Source organism: Antrostomus carolinensis, unplaced genomic scaffold, assembly GCF_000700745.2.
Source record: "Antrostomus carolinensis isolate BGI_N321 unplaced genomic scaffold, ASM70074v2 scaffold533, whole genome shotgun sequence".
NCBI lineage: Eukaryota > Metazoa > Chordata > Aves > Caprimulgiformes > Caprimulgidae > Antrostomus > Antrostomus carolinensis.
The window spans coordinates 78,774-95,103 of record NW_010304266.1 but is presented as its reverse complement, the minus strand read 5'-3'; the positions used below and the strand labels follow the sequence as shown (position 1 = coordinate 95,103).

Here is a 16,330-nt window from a genome sequence, read left to right as displayed (position 1 = left end):
AAAATCAAAGCTTAAATGAGACTACTGACCAAATGTGCTGTATATGCTGAGAAATTACAAAAAATAATTTTAGCACCTCAAACTTAGAAATGAGTTTTGTGTGATTTAACGTCAAGTAGAAATAGGTGGAAAGAAACTGTTTGTGTCTCTATATATTTTTTCCTGTGGATACATATGATAGTTTTCACTATACAAATATAGTTTCTGGAATAATGAACTGCATGATTTTTAGTTAAATGAGTTGTGCTGAGCTACATCATTAGAGTAAAGAGGATATTACTGCATTTTAAAAACAGTTTTGCTGTGCACTTAACACGTGCCTTGTAGCCACTGTGAAGACAAGAATTTGCAGAAACAGGTTCAAATGTAGTTGTTGAAACATGTAGCTGAAATCTTGTGTTCTTATTTCAATTATGGGTTTGGGTGTTTTTTGTTTTTTCCTTCTGAGCTAAATGAAAATAGTGACCATGATTATTTTTCTCATTTTTGTTTCTAGGGGTTGATACAAAATTGAAATTCACTCTTGAACCATCTTTAGGTCAAAATGGTTTTCAGCAGGTAATTTGATTTATTTTTCTCTTGAGTTTATAAAGGACAGGGTTCTTTTCAGTCAGAGTACTTGCCCTACTTCAAAAGTGCGTCTGTCATTATAATGTCAGCATATTATTTGCAATTGCATCAAAAGCTGTTCCATTAGTGTTTGGAAAATGCAATAGACTTTCATTGTTTACTCAGATATCTCATAAGTCCTTGTGTCCTAGAATATTATATTTTTGTTATATCATTAAGTAATTAATCTATATTTTCCCTGCAAGTGGATTAAGTAGTTAAGCTCTGAAATATGTGCAGTAAAACAAAATGAATGTGCATGTCTGCAGAGCTGTAAATGTTGCTGTACTGTTGCCTTAAACTAACGGTGGATTTTATACATTTTTGGATGCTTTTGCTTTTAGTGGCATGATGCGCTCAAAGCAGTGGCCAGATTGCCGACAGGCATACCGAAAGAATGGCGGAGAAAGGTATGTAGACCTGTATACTTTGTGGGACATATTGCCTGTGGGTTTCTCAGGAGAGGTGAATTAGGTCTATATTATCCATGTTTTTTAATAAATATTTGGAAGTTTTACGCTTAAGTTGTACTGGGAATTTTTCCTAGTTTACATTCTTCTGTGATAACCTCCCAGGGCAGCTGGAGAGACTGAGGAGACAGGTAAAGATGGTGTTTGCAATATTCGAGCTCTTTCTGCTTGAGATTTAGGTAACTTACTCTGGTGCAGATGTTATTGCTTCATTCTGTCAGCCTCAGGGAATTGCATTGGTGAAGGTGCCCCCACAGCCAAAGATCAGCTGAAAGGAGAGCAAATCTCCAGTGCAGGCTGTCATACTTAGGAAGGTGAAGTTGATACATGCTAGTGCTGACAAGAATGCTCATGGAAACATTTGATGGGGAAAAGGCAGATTGCCTAAATTAGGGAAGTTCAGAAGCAGGGGTGATGTAGAATGGTAGAGTGCTCCATTAATGGGAAATTGCACTGAGTGACTGTTTTAGGAAAGGGTCTAGTGGGATTTTGCTAAACTTTATTGCTTTCTTCAACAATGTTTAAAGTTTCAGTGCCTAAAAAAAGGCCTGTCTCTTCATCTTTTCTATAAAACTGAGTTACACAGTCTCAACTTTAAAAATGCAATTTTAATAAAAATAATATTTTCAAAGCTTTGTAAAATATCTGTAGTTCCATATATTTTTGAAGCATCGGATTAATTTTCTTTTCCTGTTCTTTTGTTTTGTTTTTTTTTTCCCCTGTATTTCCAAACTGAACTGTTCCACTTTATCAGAGGGGAAGAAAACCGAAGACTTATAGTGGCATCATTTTCCTTACAGCACTATGATTTTATTTTTAATATACAACTTCAGTGAATTATTATATCTATCTAACAGCCTTTTTTCTTTCCAGAAATATTCTTTTTCCACACTCCAGGTCTCTCAGACTCTTTTCTATGGTACATGAGTACCAGAGGTCACAGAATCACAGAGTGGTTGAGGTTGCAAGGGACCTCTGGAGATCATCTTGTCCAACCCCCCTGCCCAAGCTGGTTGCCCAGGACTGTGCCCAGATGGCTTTTGAATATCTCCAAGAAAGGAGATTCCACAACCTCTCTGGCAATCTGTGTCAGTGCTCTGTCACCTTCACAGTAAAAAAATGTTTCCTGATGTTTGAACGGAACCTCCTGTATTTCAGATTGCGCCCATTGTCTCTGGTCCATTGAGAAGAGCTTGGCTCTGTCCTCTTTGTACACTCCCTTTAGGTATTTCTATAAATTGACAAGGTCCCCATGAGCCTTCTCTTCTCCAGGCTGAATGGTCCCAGCTCTCTCAGCCTTTCCTCATAGGAGAGATGCTCCAGTCCCTTAATCCTCTTAGTGGTCACTTGCTGGACTCTCTTCAGTAGCTCTGTATCTCCCTTGTACTGGGGAGCACAGGACTGGACCCAGCACTCCAGCTGTGTCTCACCAGTGCTGAGCAGAGGGGAAGGATCACCTCCTTCAACCTGCTGGCAACGTTCTGGCTGGGGCAGCCCGGGAGGCCTTTGGCCTTCTTTGCTGCAAGGGCAGATTGCTGCCTCGTGGTCAACTTGGCATCCACCAGGACCCTCATCTCTCTCTAAGCAAAGATGATTTCCAGCTGGGCAGTCCCCAGCGTATACAGGTGCCTGGGGTTGTCCCTCCCCGAGTGAAGGTCTTTGCACTTCTTGTTGAATTTGTGAGGTTCTTGTCAGCCCATTCTTCCAGCCTGTTAAGGTGCCCTTGGGCTTATCAGCCTCTCCTCCCAGTTTTGTGTTATCAGCAGACTTGCTGGGGTTATGCTCTGCCTCATCATGTAACTTGGATCTCTGTCACATTTTCCTTCTCATTCTGCCCATCTCTGTGTTTGCTCACATGTGACCATGTGATGCTAACCAAAGAAGGAGCGTTAAGAAAAGGGATGTGGTCTTTTCACTGCCATTCCCTTGTTTCCCAGTGATTTTAAGTTTGATAACCAAAATAAAGGAAGCATTTTGTGTTGGCAGCATGCTAATTGCCTCCTTTGCTGACAGCAGAAGGAGCAGTGTGATATCTGCATTGTTGCTGTGGCATGTGACATTTGTTTTCTGAGGCTGGCAGAGATAAAGAATACAGCCAAAACTGATGTTTTTTTGGTGGGGTATCAGCAGTGCCAAAGGCTGCTGGGAGGCAGAACAGCAGCATTCCTCCGCAGGGGTGACTTTGCAGAAGAGTGGGAAGAGACATTTAAAGGCAGAGAATAGGAGGTTCTGGGAGCTGTCTATAAATTCCTTCATCATGCAACTGTCTGTTTAAATCTGTGGGAAGTGTCTGAATTGCTTTTCTCACTTGAGTGAGTTGATGGCTGATATAAAACTTGACCAATTTGCTTTCGTGATTTCTTTCAATTTCCTGAATAGGAAGTTCCTTTACTGTTACTTGTTCTTGTTGTGTGATCTGTCATGTGTCTTTCATGGTTCAGGAACTTTTCAAATGTTGAATAAAGGTCCAGCCTTTGTCACACATGCATGAGTCTGTCCTGGTAATTACTAGGCTTTAAAACAGTAAAAATGTTTGTTTTCAGAACTCCCTGTAGCACCAATAGTTTAGGAAGCCCTCCTGTAAAAGTAAGTTTCTCTGATTCATGTGATACTTCCAGATCAATCCCAAATGGTTAATACTAGGTGCTGTCTTTGTTGTGAAGTTCATCTGAAGAGACCTCTGATAACCACTAGATTTCATTGGGTGGTTTCCAGGAGATAGATCCATGGTTGAATTTGAGGAAAGCCTGCAGCAGTGTTACCTTTCTATAAAACTTCTTGCTGATTACGAGGTTAGAAGGGCTGAACTGACCAGAAGGGTCCTTGCAGGAGGGTGGGATTGCATCTTGGAGGGCACCTGTGGATTCAGTTTCTGACAATGGATTTGGATCTTTGTAAGCAGTTCACAGATCAGGACACTTAATGCTAACTCTTTCCTTCCTTCCTGTTTCAGGGAGCAAGGTATTACTTTAATTGTGCAAAAATTGTTTTAGATATAGTCCTCTTCTGCGTATTTCGAGTCTAACAGCAGATCACATATGGATGAAACTGACGAGGTTCATGTAACAGTATATATTAAAACTGTTAATATTTTATCTGGGAAGCAATTGACTTGCTTTATGTATTTCTAGGTCTGGCTGACCCTAGCTGATCAGTACTTGCACAGTATTGCCATCGACTGGGATAAAACCATGCGTTTCACTTTCAATGAAAGAAGTAATCCTGATGATGACTCTATGGGCATCCAAATAGTAAAGGTAGCCAGCTAATTTGTTATTTTATTTTAATTTTTTAATGAAAAGTTTGTATCTTATTTATCTATTTATCTATCTATCTATCTATTTATTTATTTATTTAAAGTAGATGGAATTTGGATTTGTTTTATTCTCTCCAACTGCTTTGGCAACAATTACACCTTAGTTCCCTTTGTACCACCAAAATTATTTCTTCAGCATCCCTGGTCCCTCTGCACTCGTCTGCTTAGTGTTAGCTGGGAAAAAAAAAAGTTGCTATTACTTAATTTTTTTTTTCTCCCCCCTCAGTTTCTACTTTTTATTTTAAAAGAAATACTGGAGTTTAAGGGAGGCAAAGGATCATAAGTGGGTTTTTTCCTGTTCTCTATAAACAAACACAAATGTTTGCTGGGATTTAAAAGTATGTTTTATAATTAAGCATTCTTCAGTTATTTTACACTAATGAAACACCTTTGCCTATGTATATTTCTCAACTGATTAATGTTTAATTGTTAAAGCAGTGGGCAGTTTTAGGGAAGAGCTTAACAGATTTGTATTGCTGTGGTAACTTAAATATTAGTCTACTTACCTGTTTATTACTCTATTTAGGAGAGGTTGTGTTCTATAGTCACCTTAGTTAGAATGCATGGAGCAAAATACTTTGTGTTCCTGATTATTACTATTGTCATGTACTACAATTTTTAGTCTTTCATGTTTTGCCTTTCACTTATAGATCACTTAAATCTCAAGAACACTTTCTGGAGGTTTTTTTTAATGTTTTGAAAACTTAGTTGCTTAGCAGTTCTTTTATACTTCGATGAAACAGTTGCTCTTTTTTGTTCAATTAAGCAGCGGTTATGTCTTGCCTCTTTGAAACGTAGGTACCTCTTAATATGGTCTGTGACAGCTTCATATGAACAGCTTTTTAGGCAACTTGTTTACTTAAGAGCTTGCTGGATCTGTTTCTCTTCAGTAAACTAAAGGTTTACAGATTGAAAAGGAAACATTGTCATCAACCTCAGGAGTTGGGTGGGTGGAGGTGGAAGGAGAAGCGGGACAGGCAGGAGAACTGAAGGGGGAAGGAAAACGCACGTCTTTTCTGTCTTTTTTTAATTTTTTTTTTTACTTTAAGGACCTTCACCGGACTGGTTGCAGTTCTTACTGTGGCCAGGAGGCAGAGCAAGATCGAGTGGTACTAAAACGCGTTTTGCTGGCTTATGCCAGGTGGAATAAATCTGTTGGCTATTGTCAAGGATTTAACATCCTAGCTGCGCTTATTCTGGAAGTAATGGAGGGCAGTGAAGGGGATGCCCTGAAAGTGAGTAAAATTTTCTTTTTTCAGTGTTGAAGATTGCCTTTAGTTATTGAACTTTAGAATAAACCAGTGTGTGAATTTGGTAGACAGCCTAGAACAGCAGGACTCAAAGGAGTCAACCGATTTGTGTCTGCAGATTGTTTGTTAGCATGTCTGAGGTAAAATGAACAGTTTGAATGTTATCACTGTTAACATTTTTTTAAAACAGAAACAAATGAGGGCTTGGCCATAATAAATCAGAACACAGCTACTCTGGAATAGTTTACCCTGTAATCCCATATCTGCCTCCAAACGCCACGGGTAGCTGAAACCTTTGGATTCCATTGTCAGCCTCGTGTGGCGGTAGCGTGCAAGGAGCTGATAAACCTGCTGCACTTTAAAGCAAATTCTAGGAAAACACAAAATAAATATTTAAAGTGAAATAACTTTGAAGCTACTTTCTGGGTGACATTCATTATAAATTATTTTATTTTTAGACCTATTCTGATTAAAAGAAAGCTTCATTAAATTTATAATATGTCAGAAAGTGGAAATACAGTTTACTACAGGACATGAGTTAAGGTTTGCCAAGATCACATGCAGATTTCCTTAATTAAACTTGCTCGTGTGTGAGTTTGGGTCAAATTAGTAAAAGATGACTGTGGCTTTTGAGGTTCTGAGCTGTTTGTTTTGCCTTAGACAATGATTTAAATACGGTAAATATTTCGATTTACTCAGAACTCCTACAATATGAAGCTTTTGGTAGTGGCATTCAGCTAGCGGGTATTTAATGCTTCATTCTTGAGAGCTGTCTGTAATAGGAAGTAAAATACCTACTTTATATCAGAGGGTAAAACTTCCTTTCAGTAATTCTTGATAAAAATTTCCTCACTATTTTCAACTATAATTTGTCACATTTTATTGTGAACTTACACTGTCCAGAAGCTCCTAAAACACATTGTGATCATGCAGGAAACATGATTGCCCAAGATTTATGAAGTCCAAATTGATTCTAAGAACTGTGTGCATTCTTAAATTGCTGGATTGTCTTTTACTGTATCAGACTGCCCTGGGGAGGGAAAGCACTGAGGGCTTTTAGCACCAAAATGGGACTTACCTGTCAAAAATGAGAATGGAAAAATAAAGTAATTTCTTTCCAAGCTTAGTTTGTGGTCTTTGCAGGATTGGAATTTCCCCCAGAAGAGAGAGGAGAAAAGGCAAGGAGGAGGGAGGGGGGAAAAAAAGAAGAATGAGGGTCAGGGAGGAATTGGGGTTAGCATGTGGCTGTTCTGTTGTTGTAGTCACTGTGCTGTCTACAGCAAGCGATGAGTGACTTTGGAACAGCTGCAGAGGTGTTTCCTGTAAAGCTGCCCTCAGGATTGGAGCGATGGGGAACCTATGTTTGGGTTATTGGAGAGTCTAGGAGTTAAGGGAGCAAGGGGATTCTCGGGGCTTACCAGTCAAGTCCCCTTTTTGGGAAGGGCATTATAAACAAAAGCTCTGTGTCTGGGAAACAGCTGGTACTACTGACATCACGGGGCTTTAACAGGACAAGGGCCAACATGGTAGCTTCAGTGAATACTCAGCCAGGGATGCTCGAGTCTTCACTAGTTAAGGTAAGCATTTAAGTTAAATCTCTTAAGACTCCTCAAAGTTAGCCTACTGGAATTATGGTAAGCAAGGAAATAACAGCTTGCCTCTATAGAAGCTATCAAAATATGCATAAAAGTCTCATAGGTACTGAAACCGAAAAAACATTTTTTCCTGTACATTATTGTGCCAAATAATAAAAAGAAATGTGTAGAGAGAGATGTCATTAAGAAAGTATCTATAGCAAACTGGTAAATGTGTGAAGCTGCTTTTTAAAAAAACATTCTCAAAACAGCACACATGCCAGTGAAATAGAATGGACTTCAGTGTTGCAAAAATATTTCTGTTGTTTCCTGTGCTCTCATGTATCTGAGTTTTCTTGATTTATCTGCCACACAGTGGGAAGGGCAAAAAAACCTTTATAAAATGGTTCCTTTAAGGTGGAGATTTATGGCTTTTATATTAAATTATTCTTCCATTGGTTGAAATATTTCTGAACAAAACAAAACATATTTTTAAAAGACAATGAAGTGTCCCAGTATTCAGCAAAGGCTAGGGAATGCATCTGGCAAAATATGGGACTCCAGCTTACTTGTGTACCATGTTTGGATCACCTATTTCCTTTAAATCCTTAAAACAACAAAATAATTTAAAAAACACATCAAAAACATGTAAAAGCTATTGATTTGCCTGTATCAACTACTGATCTACATGATTTAAAACATGGAACAGAAGACTGTTACTGCCCAAAAAAAACCTTGCAGTGACGGTCACAAGCAGCTGTGAGAGAAAAGGAAGCAGTAAGTCCATGTAGGGTGGTGGTCTTGGAAGTCCAGTGTCTGCCAGGCTATTTTTGTGGACTTCTTGTAAAAAGAAAGGGATTGGAAGGAGGATTGTCTCCTGTGTGTGAAGGTGCCATGCTCCTCTCAAGCAGTAGAGGCTGTATGAAACAAATGATAAGGATGCTTGTTTGCAGTTTTAACAAAGGAGTAATGGAGAGTTTAAAAAGATGGGATGACTGCATACAGGCTCTCTGGGTATGGTTTGTAGAGTGGCCATAGAGACTGCAAAAGATCCTGAAGTGAAGGCCAGCATCTCCTGTTGGGCTGATGATATACATCAACTTCTGCGTATTTCTCTGTTGCATTTGTTCATTCTCAAAAGTTTGACAGTATCCAGTTAATACATAACCATGTGGTTGGGCTGTCGCACTTGAAACAGATGTCTGCTTAAAACGTCTCGTGCTGCTTAATTTAGCACCCTGTAAAGTGACAAGTTGAAGTGCAGCACATGGTAACGCATCACAGTAAAATATGGTTTTTTACAGAACAGCATCTTCCATTTTGGAGAGGGGAAAAAAAATGATTTGGAAGATCCACCCTCTGTTTGTTAGCAGTTAACAACCGGAGAAGGGGTAGGGGAACTTTCCAGTAGTGTGGAGAATCTCATACACACATACAGCATCAGAAGTGCCAAAAGTTGCCTTTGGTTTCAGTAATGCTTCCAATTTGTGCATGGCCTGCTGTGACATTGATTTTGGTTGTTGGTGGTTCACAAATTCTGGACAGCTTCAAGAGGCCTTTGCACTTTGATTGCTTATGGGTACCTAGAGTACCCATGGATACTTAAAGTGGTAATGTTTTCTCCCCATATAAATAGACACACCAGAGGCATATGTTGCCACTGACTCCAAGTCATTCTTTAGTGAACAGAGAGCTTTAAAATTCTCTATTTTTTCCTGGTATTCCTAGAAAATAACTGACTTTGTAAGTTCTTTGTACGTGATTGTAGTTCATTTTCCCCACAGATCATGATTTACCTGATTGATAAGGTGCTTCCTGATAGCTATTTTGTCAATAATCTCCGTGCTCTCTCTGTGGATATGGCTGTTTTCCGAGATCTTTTACGAATGAAGCTTCCTGAACTGTCCCAACACTTAGACACCCTGCAAAGAGCTGCTAACAGAGAAAGTGGAGGTAAGTTCAACAGAAAATGCTATTTAATTCCTTTTTGCTATTGTTTTGTCTGAGCACTGGCCAAAAAATACAGTCTTTCAGGTGTTTACTTGAGTTTATTGCTTAGAATATATATTTTAAATTGTTAAAGTGAAAGATGACAGTTTCTGTTATTAATACCCTTAGGTACAAATAGGTGGCTCTCTCAGGAAAAAATAAAGGGGAAATAATTTGGTCACACCTTTAACTACAAAAAGAATCATGTTGGCAAGGACATAAAATGTGTGGAGTGACAACACTAACACACAGCTTAGCTTAGTACAAGGTCATTTCTTGCCTTGGCTCGAGATACCTGTCCTACCATTGCTGCTTCTAGTTGCTCACTTACATGGCTGTTCTGGGAAGAGTTACCATGTGAGAGCCAGTGATGCCTGTTAGTATTTCATGCTTAGCAATATGCAGGTGCAAAACTCAGAAGTACTTCTTGGGTTGCTACCTGAAAACTGGCTTTGCACTGTGATTTTTAGGTTTTTTTTTTAATTTTTTTTCCCCTGGTGTAGCATTCACTCCAGACTTCTTATTTATTTAAACAAAATAGAGTTCTTTTATTTGGGAGTGTTTTGGGGACGGTGGGGTTTTTGTTATTGGTTGGTTGGGGTTTTTTTTTCAGTTTGAAAGCTAAATGCACCCTGAGTTCCATCTTAGAAACGATCTGCTACCATGTTACACATAAATAAACTGTGACTGTATAAAAACAAAGAAAGGGTATCGAGGAACTATTTGCTGTTTGAAAACATTTTCACAGGCGGCAGCCTCTTTGGTCATGGCCTTCAGTATATCAGTTGATACTAGGATGCACAAAGTGTTCTCTGAGCATAACAAGAAAGTAAAACTTCAGAGTTTCAGGACGAAATACTAAATCTTGGTTGAAACTTAAAAAGCAAAAAGAAAATCGAATGTGTTACAGTTTCTTCTGCTAAGCTGGCAGTATATCAGGATTTTAAAACAATAGATAAGACTTTACAGAGACAGTCACCTTCACCTTCATGTAGATAAAGGCTTCTTATGCCATCAGTTTCTGCAGAAATGCAGTACTTTTTTTTTTTAAGGAAAGCTTTTAGCTCATACAGCTTTGGGGAAGGAAAAGCAATAAGTGTGGTGGTGTTTTCCAAAGTTTCCAGTCCAAAACCAATGCTGCTGCTTAAGAGTTTTTTTGCAGTGCAGTAGAATGAAAAATAACTAAGTATGTCATTTTTCCATCACTCTTTTTCTCAGCTTATCTTTGGACAGCTGCAGGCTAAGTAAGTTCTGAGCAATAACAAAGGTACTAGAATGTCTGGTGGATTTCAGGATGCAGTTTAAACTCCTTGGAAAAATAATAGTAGATTACTATTACTTTAAGCTTTTTTTTTTTTTTTTTTTAATTTCAGGAGGCTATGAACCCCCACTTACAAATGTCTTCACAATGCAGTGGTTTCTGACCCTCTTTGCCACTTGCCTGCCTAACCATACGGTTCTGAAGATCTGGGATTCAGTATTCTTTGAAGGCTCCGAAATTATACTGAGAGTAGCTTTGGCTATCTGGGCAAAGTTAGGAGAGTAAGTGGTCATTTTAATCTGATTTGATTTTCAGTATGAGCAATGCATGTAACTTACAGTGTTCCGAAGAGTGTGTTCTCCATACTAAACAAGATGTGATCTTTCCGGAGAGTGATTCTGCATTGAAAAAGCTGCACAAAGTGCCTCTATGGATTCCCCAAAAACATGTGCTTCTGACATCATGTCAGAATGGGCGTGATAACGACTTGATGCTTGCTGCAGGAAATGTCTCCTCTCCAGTTGTTTGCATTGTCTGTGTAGAAAGTCTTTGTGCTATGCTAAAAGGTTGGTTAGAGTTTCCAGAGCATAGACCTCTGAAGGAGCTGAGGTGGGAAGACATGCAGAGGGACTTAGAAGCTGAACACGAGCAGACAATGTGCGCTTGCAGCCCAGAAGGCCAATAACCGTATCCTGGGCTGCATCAAGAGAAGCGTGTCCAGCAGGTGGAGGGAGGTGATTCTGCCCCTCTACTCCGCTCTTGTAAGGCCCCACCTGGAGTACTGCGTCCAGTTCTGGAGCCCCCAACACAAGAAGGACATGGACCAGTTAGAACGAGTCCAGAGGAGGGCCACCAGGATGATCCGAGGGCTGGAGCACCTCTCCTATGAAGACAGGCTGAGAGAGTTGGGGCTGTTCAGCCTGGAGAAGAGAAGGCTCCGGGGAGATCTTATAGCGGCCTTCCAATACCTGAAGGGGGCCTACAAGAAAGCTGGGGAGGGACTTTTCATAAGGGCAACTAATGACAAGACAAGGGGAAATGGGTTTAAACTGAAAGAGGGGAGGTTTAGATTAGATATTAGGAAGAAGTTCTTCACTGTGAGGGTGGTCAGACACTGGAACAGGTTGCCCACGGAAGTTGTGGATGCCCCCTCCCTGGAAGTGTTTAAGGCCAGGCTGGATGAGGCTTTGAGCAGCCTGGTCTAGTGGAAGGTGTCCCTGCTGATGGCAGGGACGTTGGAAGGAGATGATCTTTAAGGGCCCTTCCAATCCAAACCATTCTATGATTCTATGACTTGAGGCTAACTAGCTAATGCAGTTGCGTACCTGGGGCTGGGGATATTAATCCCCTTATTTTCACTTAAGGAGACTTAAGGATTTGAGCCCATTGGCTATACCCAAGAAAAGAGTTCAGTGTTACTAAGAGTATGATTTAGTGTTACACTGTTCTGTTCTGTTAAGGCTTGCAAACAAATTTTCCTGAAATTCTCTACTTTAAGCACATTCTAGCCAAGGCTCTATTATAGTCCTTTTTGGCCTTGGAAACTCACCTATGAGGACAAAACACAATAGATGGTTAGTTCTTCTGAGCTCCTCTGTTGTCATAGCAAATATTTGCATTCCAAAGAGTGTACAGTGCTCCTGGAGAAATGAGTTTTTTCACTGACTTCAGTGGGAGGTGTGAGCTCTGACAGGTTGAAAAGATGTTAGTTCAGCTGGAAACTTTTTTCAGCTGGTGACAGCAGCTGCATCAAATTTTTCTTGTGATGCTTGTCAACCCAAACCTTCCTTTTTTTCCCTGAGACAGAACCACTGGGATTTATGTTCAGCTCTGTCCTTGGAGGTTTAATTTCTTTTTTCTTTCTGAATAAATTAGCGCTGCAGGCCAGGGGCATTGTGTGAGACTTTGTTTAGTATCTTTAATTTTTAATCTGAAGAATAACAATTAGAATAATAACTCCCTAAGAGCTTTATTTGTTCAGTTCATGAATGAAACTTACATGAATAATTTATGTTAGGATTAAGCTATATGTACTTTGTACCATGCCTTTACATAAAAGGTCCTATTGCAGTGGGTCTCTGTGCACTCAAAAGCTGTAATTAAAAATGTTCTAACTCATAACATGATAAAAAAGGAAGTCACTGCTTTGACAATTTTACTGTAAAACTTAAAAGCAAAAATGAAACATGTTTTATAAAAATTGAAAGGAACAGAATGAAGAAATCTGTAAGAATATGTCCAAAAGAATAAGCTGATCACACTGCACACCTTGTAACTGTTGTTTGTGGGGAGTAGGAGAAGATCTGGCAGATTTGGGGGCAATTAACAGGAAGAGATACTGGAGGGATAACTAGAGATCCAGAAGACACTGAGTCACTAAAATAGAACAAGAATTGAAATTCAGTAAGCTTGTGATTAATGATATCAAATGAGATGAGGAAGTAAAAGATCGGGTGCTATGTTTTTGCTGGGAAAAGGCTGTGATTTTGTTCCTCTCTTCTCTGCTAGAAATAGAGTGGGGGGCAGTGATCAGAGTCTCGTGAGCTTCATACTTTTCGGGCTGTGATTTTGTTCCTCTCTTCTCTGCTAGTAATAGAGTGAGGGGGATTTAAAGTGATGCCTGAAGCAGTGATCAGAGTCTTGTGAGCTTCATACTTTTCAAGACTGTCTTTCTAGACATGAAAGTGGGGTGAGAAGTGCTTTTCCTAAAACATGGGCAGCTCAGTCATACTTCTGTTTTGATGGAGACTTTAGGAATGGGGAGGTTGAAAATAGGTGCAGTAGAGAAGGCAGTATGTGGAGGTCACGAGAGACTGAAGGTATCAGGGAAGGTAAGCAGTAAGTTTGTGATAACTTGCAGCGTATCCATTGTTTCTACCTCTTTTTTTTTTTTTCTTTTACTACTTAATAATTCTTTTAGCAAAACTGTTTTCAGTAGGACTTTTGTAGTTCAGTGGTTGTGTCCTATAGACACTGAAGATCAAGGGAAGCTGCTTCTTCTAATCCTTAAGGAAACAGGCTGTGTACTTTTTTGATAGTTTCAGCAGCTGTATTTTACAGGGAAGGCTGCAGTATGTAGCCAGCATTACACTTTTTGGGGCTAGAAGTTAAACACATGTTCCACTTGATGGGAAAGGATGGTAGTTCTGCTGACCCTAATGTAGGTAGAACAGCAACTTACAAAATCATATAACTCATATTTCTCTTCTTCTAGCTGACACACAGTGGATGAATATGTATTTTTAGAAATTTAAATTGAAATGTGGATTTAAAAAAAAAAACAGAAAAAAACCAAAATAAGCAAACAAAAAATCAACAAAACAAAAACTTCCAAAACAGTCTAATTTAGAAATAACATTCACAAATATGCAGGATATAAGTGAATTTTTCCTTCATTCTGTGTTCTGTGAGCTCAGCTCTTTCAAACACAGTGCCAAATATAAATACACCTATACTTAATGTACTCCATCAGAATGTTTTCTGGCCAGCGAATATGTTCCTGTTTGACAAAAAGACAGTTCAACCAGTGAATTCAGCTGTTTGGTGCATAGTGAAGAATGAGTGATGAGGCAGCCAAGAAATCTTTATGCTCTGTTTTTGAGAAAACTTTATGGTCTGTCATCATATTTTATGAAGACAGAAAGTTCAGTTTTGGTTTGGAGGTGTATAATCACGTGTAAAAGTAAAATTAAAAACCAACGTATCATTTTGATGTAGGCAAATAGAGTGTTGTGAAACTGCAGATGAGTTTTACAGTACCATGGGCAAGCTGACCCAGGAGATGCTGGAGGACAGTCTGATTGACAGCAATGAGCTCATGCAGGTGAGTAATTGTGATTTAATTATTGTTTGTGTTTTCTGTGTGTGCTTTAGGTGATGACTTCTAACAAAATAAATTTTTATTCAGATACTGCAGAAACCTAAACTCTTCCAAGAATAAAAGTTTCAGATGACTAAATTGAGATAGCAAGTCAATGAAACAAATAAATGACCTACAGTTAAAGTTAAAATCTTATCTTATGCATTAAGTATAGAGAACTACTAGGCTCCATTTGATAAAAATTGCTTGTATGTTGACAGCTGAAGGTTTGTTGTGATATAATGTCCAATTGGATTTACGCAAATAAGATGCAGAATCTTTTAGTAGTCATAACTTTCAGGGTGTTCTTTTGTCTTATTTTTGTGTTTTGGCCAGTTATTTATTACATTGTGTCTTTTTCATTCTGCAGACACTGTGGGAGACAAGAGTTTTATCAAGTGAGAAGGGAAAAAAAATACTCTTCATGATTAAAAAAAAAAGACTTGAACAGTCATCAATGAACTGTAAACAAAGGCATTTAGATAATTGCAGTCCCTGAATTCTTAAAGCATACGTCATTGTATGAGAACAAAGATCCACATTGTTCTGGGGAAGGAGGGGGCCTTTAGTATTGCAGATGTAATTGTACTAATTTGCACTTGCACTTTTTTTTCTGATACCCTTGAGGTATTGTCTACTTAGATGTTTTGTAAGGACTTCATGCGACAGTTGTGGAACTTTGCTTTTGATGAGTTGGGATATGGTGGTTAAATGGGTGCAAATACAGAGTGCATAATTTATCTGAAATTTTTTACCTGACTTGGGGAAAGGAAAACAAAGTCAGTCTCAGTATATGAAGCTGGATGAGTTTATTACAGTAGTTAGCAGGGGACTTCTATTACCCATTATTGGAAGCAAAGCTTCTTGGCTGTCTGGGATAATACACTTCTCTTGTCTGGTGAAGTACTGCTCTTAAGTAAAGGATCACTTTCAGATTTTTGGCTTTTGTTATTGCTTGTTTTGTTTAATGAGGGAGCTCTAGGAATGAGAGAATTGAACAGTATGGCTTTGTTTTGCTTCAAAAATGGTAATGCAGCTGGTCAGAGGTACTCACATGCTTTTTAAAGTAAATGTTAAGGTTACTTACAAGACAGTTCAGATATTGAGGATGCATGAGGAGGATGGCCCAAGCTGATGCCTTCTCATATTCATTGTGTTTCAGTTCCTGATCTCAAGTGTGGCTCAAAATCAAGATGTGGTGTTTGTGACAAAGAATAATGTTGGGAAAACTGAAGTGGGCTTTAGTGACTCAGTGTGGATTTCTTTCTTCATCGTTGTGTGTAACAGAAGATAAGGCATAAGTAACTTACTGGTTGGAGGGATGGAAGGGTCTTTTTGGTTTTTTAACTGTTGCAGTTACAAGTATATTAGGAAGTCTTTTCGTGCTTCAGCAGAAAACAAGCACTTGGTGCGAAGTGTGTGTGTATTTATAGTGTACATGTGTATTTTGTGTCACTGACAGGAGTGTTAAGGCAGGATAGCATTGCCGTGAATATGGAGAATGTGGCAGGCTTAAGTTTTCTGCATAGAGAAGCAGTGTGTCTGTTTTATATGTGTCCTCTCAGTTGAAGAAACCACACTATAATTTAGATAGCGTTCTTCAAGTCAAAGGCAGGGGCTGGCAGTGTAGCCTTCTCCATCTGAGGTGTTCACTCTAGGTTCTCTTTGCTGTAGGAGGAGAGAGTTGGGCTTTACAAGTGTCTACCACTGGGGACGTGAATGCCACGATGTGCCTGGGTGCTGCATTTGAACAGCTTTATCTTTTGGAGAAGAAAATAAAGAAACATGAACCATTGCTTTAACGAAAGGATCCAGATTGCTTGAAGACACCTTTTTTCTGAAGTTGCTTTAGGCTTTTTCAGAGGAGTCAGCCAGAGTTGAATGTTTAGACTGCTTTGGTTTCAATTTATTTTTTTTTTCTAATCAAAATCACAATGGTGAATTTACATCTAATACTTTTAACAAGGTGGTTCAAGGATTAATTAGTATCCTACTGTGGGAA

At 39.1% G+C, this 16,330-nt stretch overlaps 1 protein-coding gene across 2 annotated transcripts in view; it reads left to right on the top strand.

The window, feature by feature from the left end:
* The first annotated feature begins 504 nt into the window (after window positions 1–504).
* The window catches only part of TBC1D30 (TBC1 domain family member 30), a 24,258-nt gene continuing 8,432 nt past the window's right edge, over window positions 505–16,330 (top strand). For both annotated transcript variants that reach the window (XM_029084107.1, XM_029084106.1), the window contains exons 1-7: window positions 505–558; window positions 954–1,019; window positions 4,211–4,336; window positions 5,445–5,630; window positions 9,004–9,172; window positions 10,582–10,750; window positions 14,187–14,292. In XM_029084107.1, coding sequence (XP_028939940.1) covers window positions 4,271–4,336; window positions 5,445–5,630; window positions 9,004–9,172; window positions 10,582–10,750; window positions 14,187–14,292 — 696 coding nt within the window. In that variant the 5' untranslated portion in view covers window positions 505–558; window positions 954–1,019; window positions 4,211–4,270. The remainder of the gene's footprint in view (window positions 559–953; window positions 1,020–4,210; window positions 4,337–5,444; window positions 5,631–9,003; window positions 9,173–10,581; window positions 10,751–14,186; window positions 14,293–16,330) is intronic.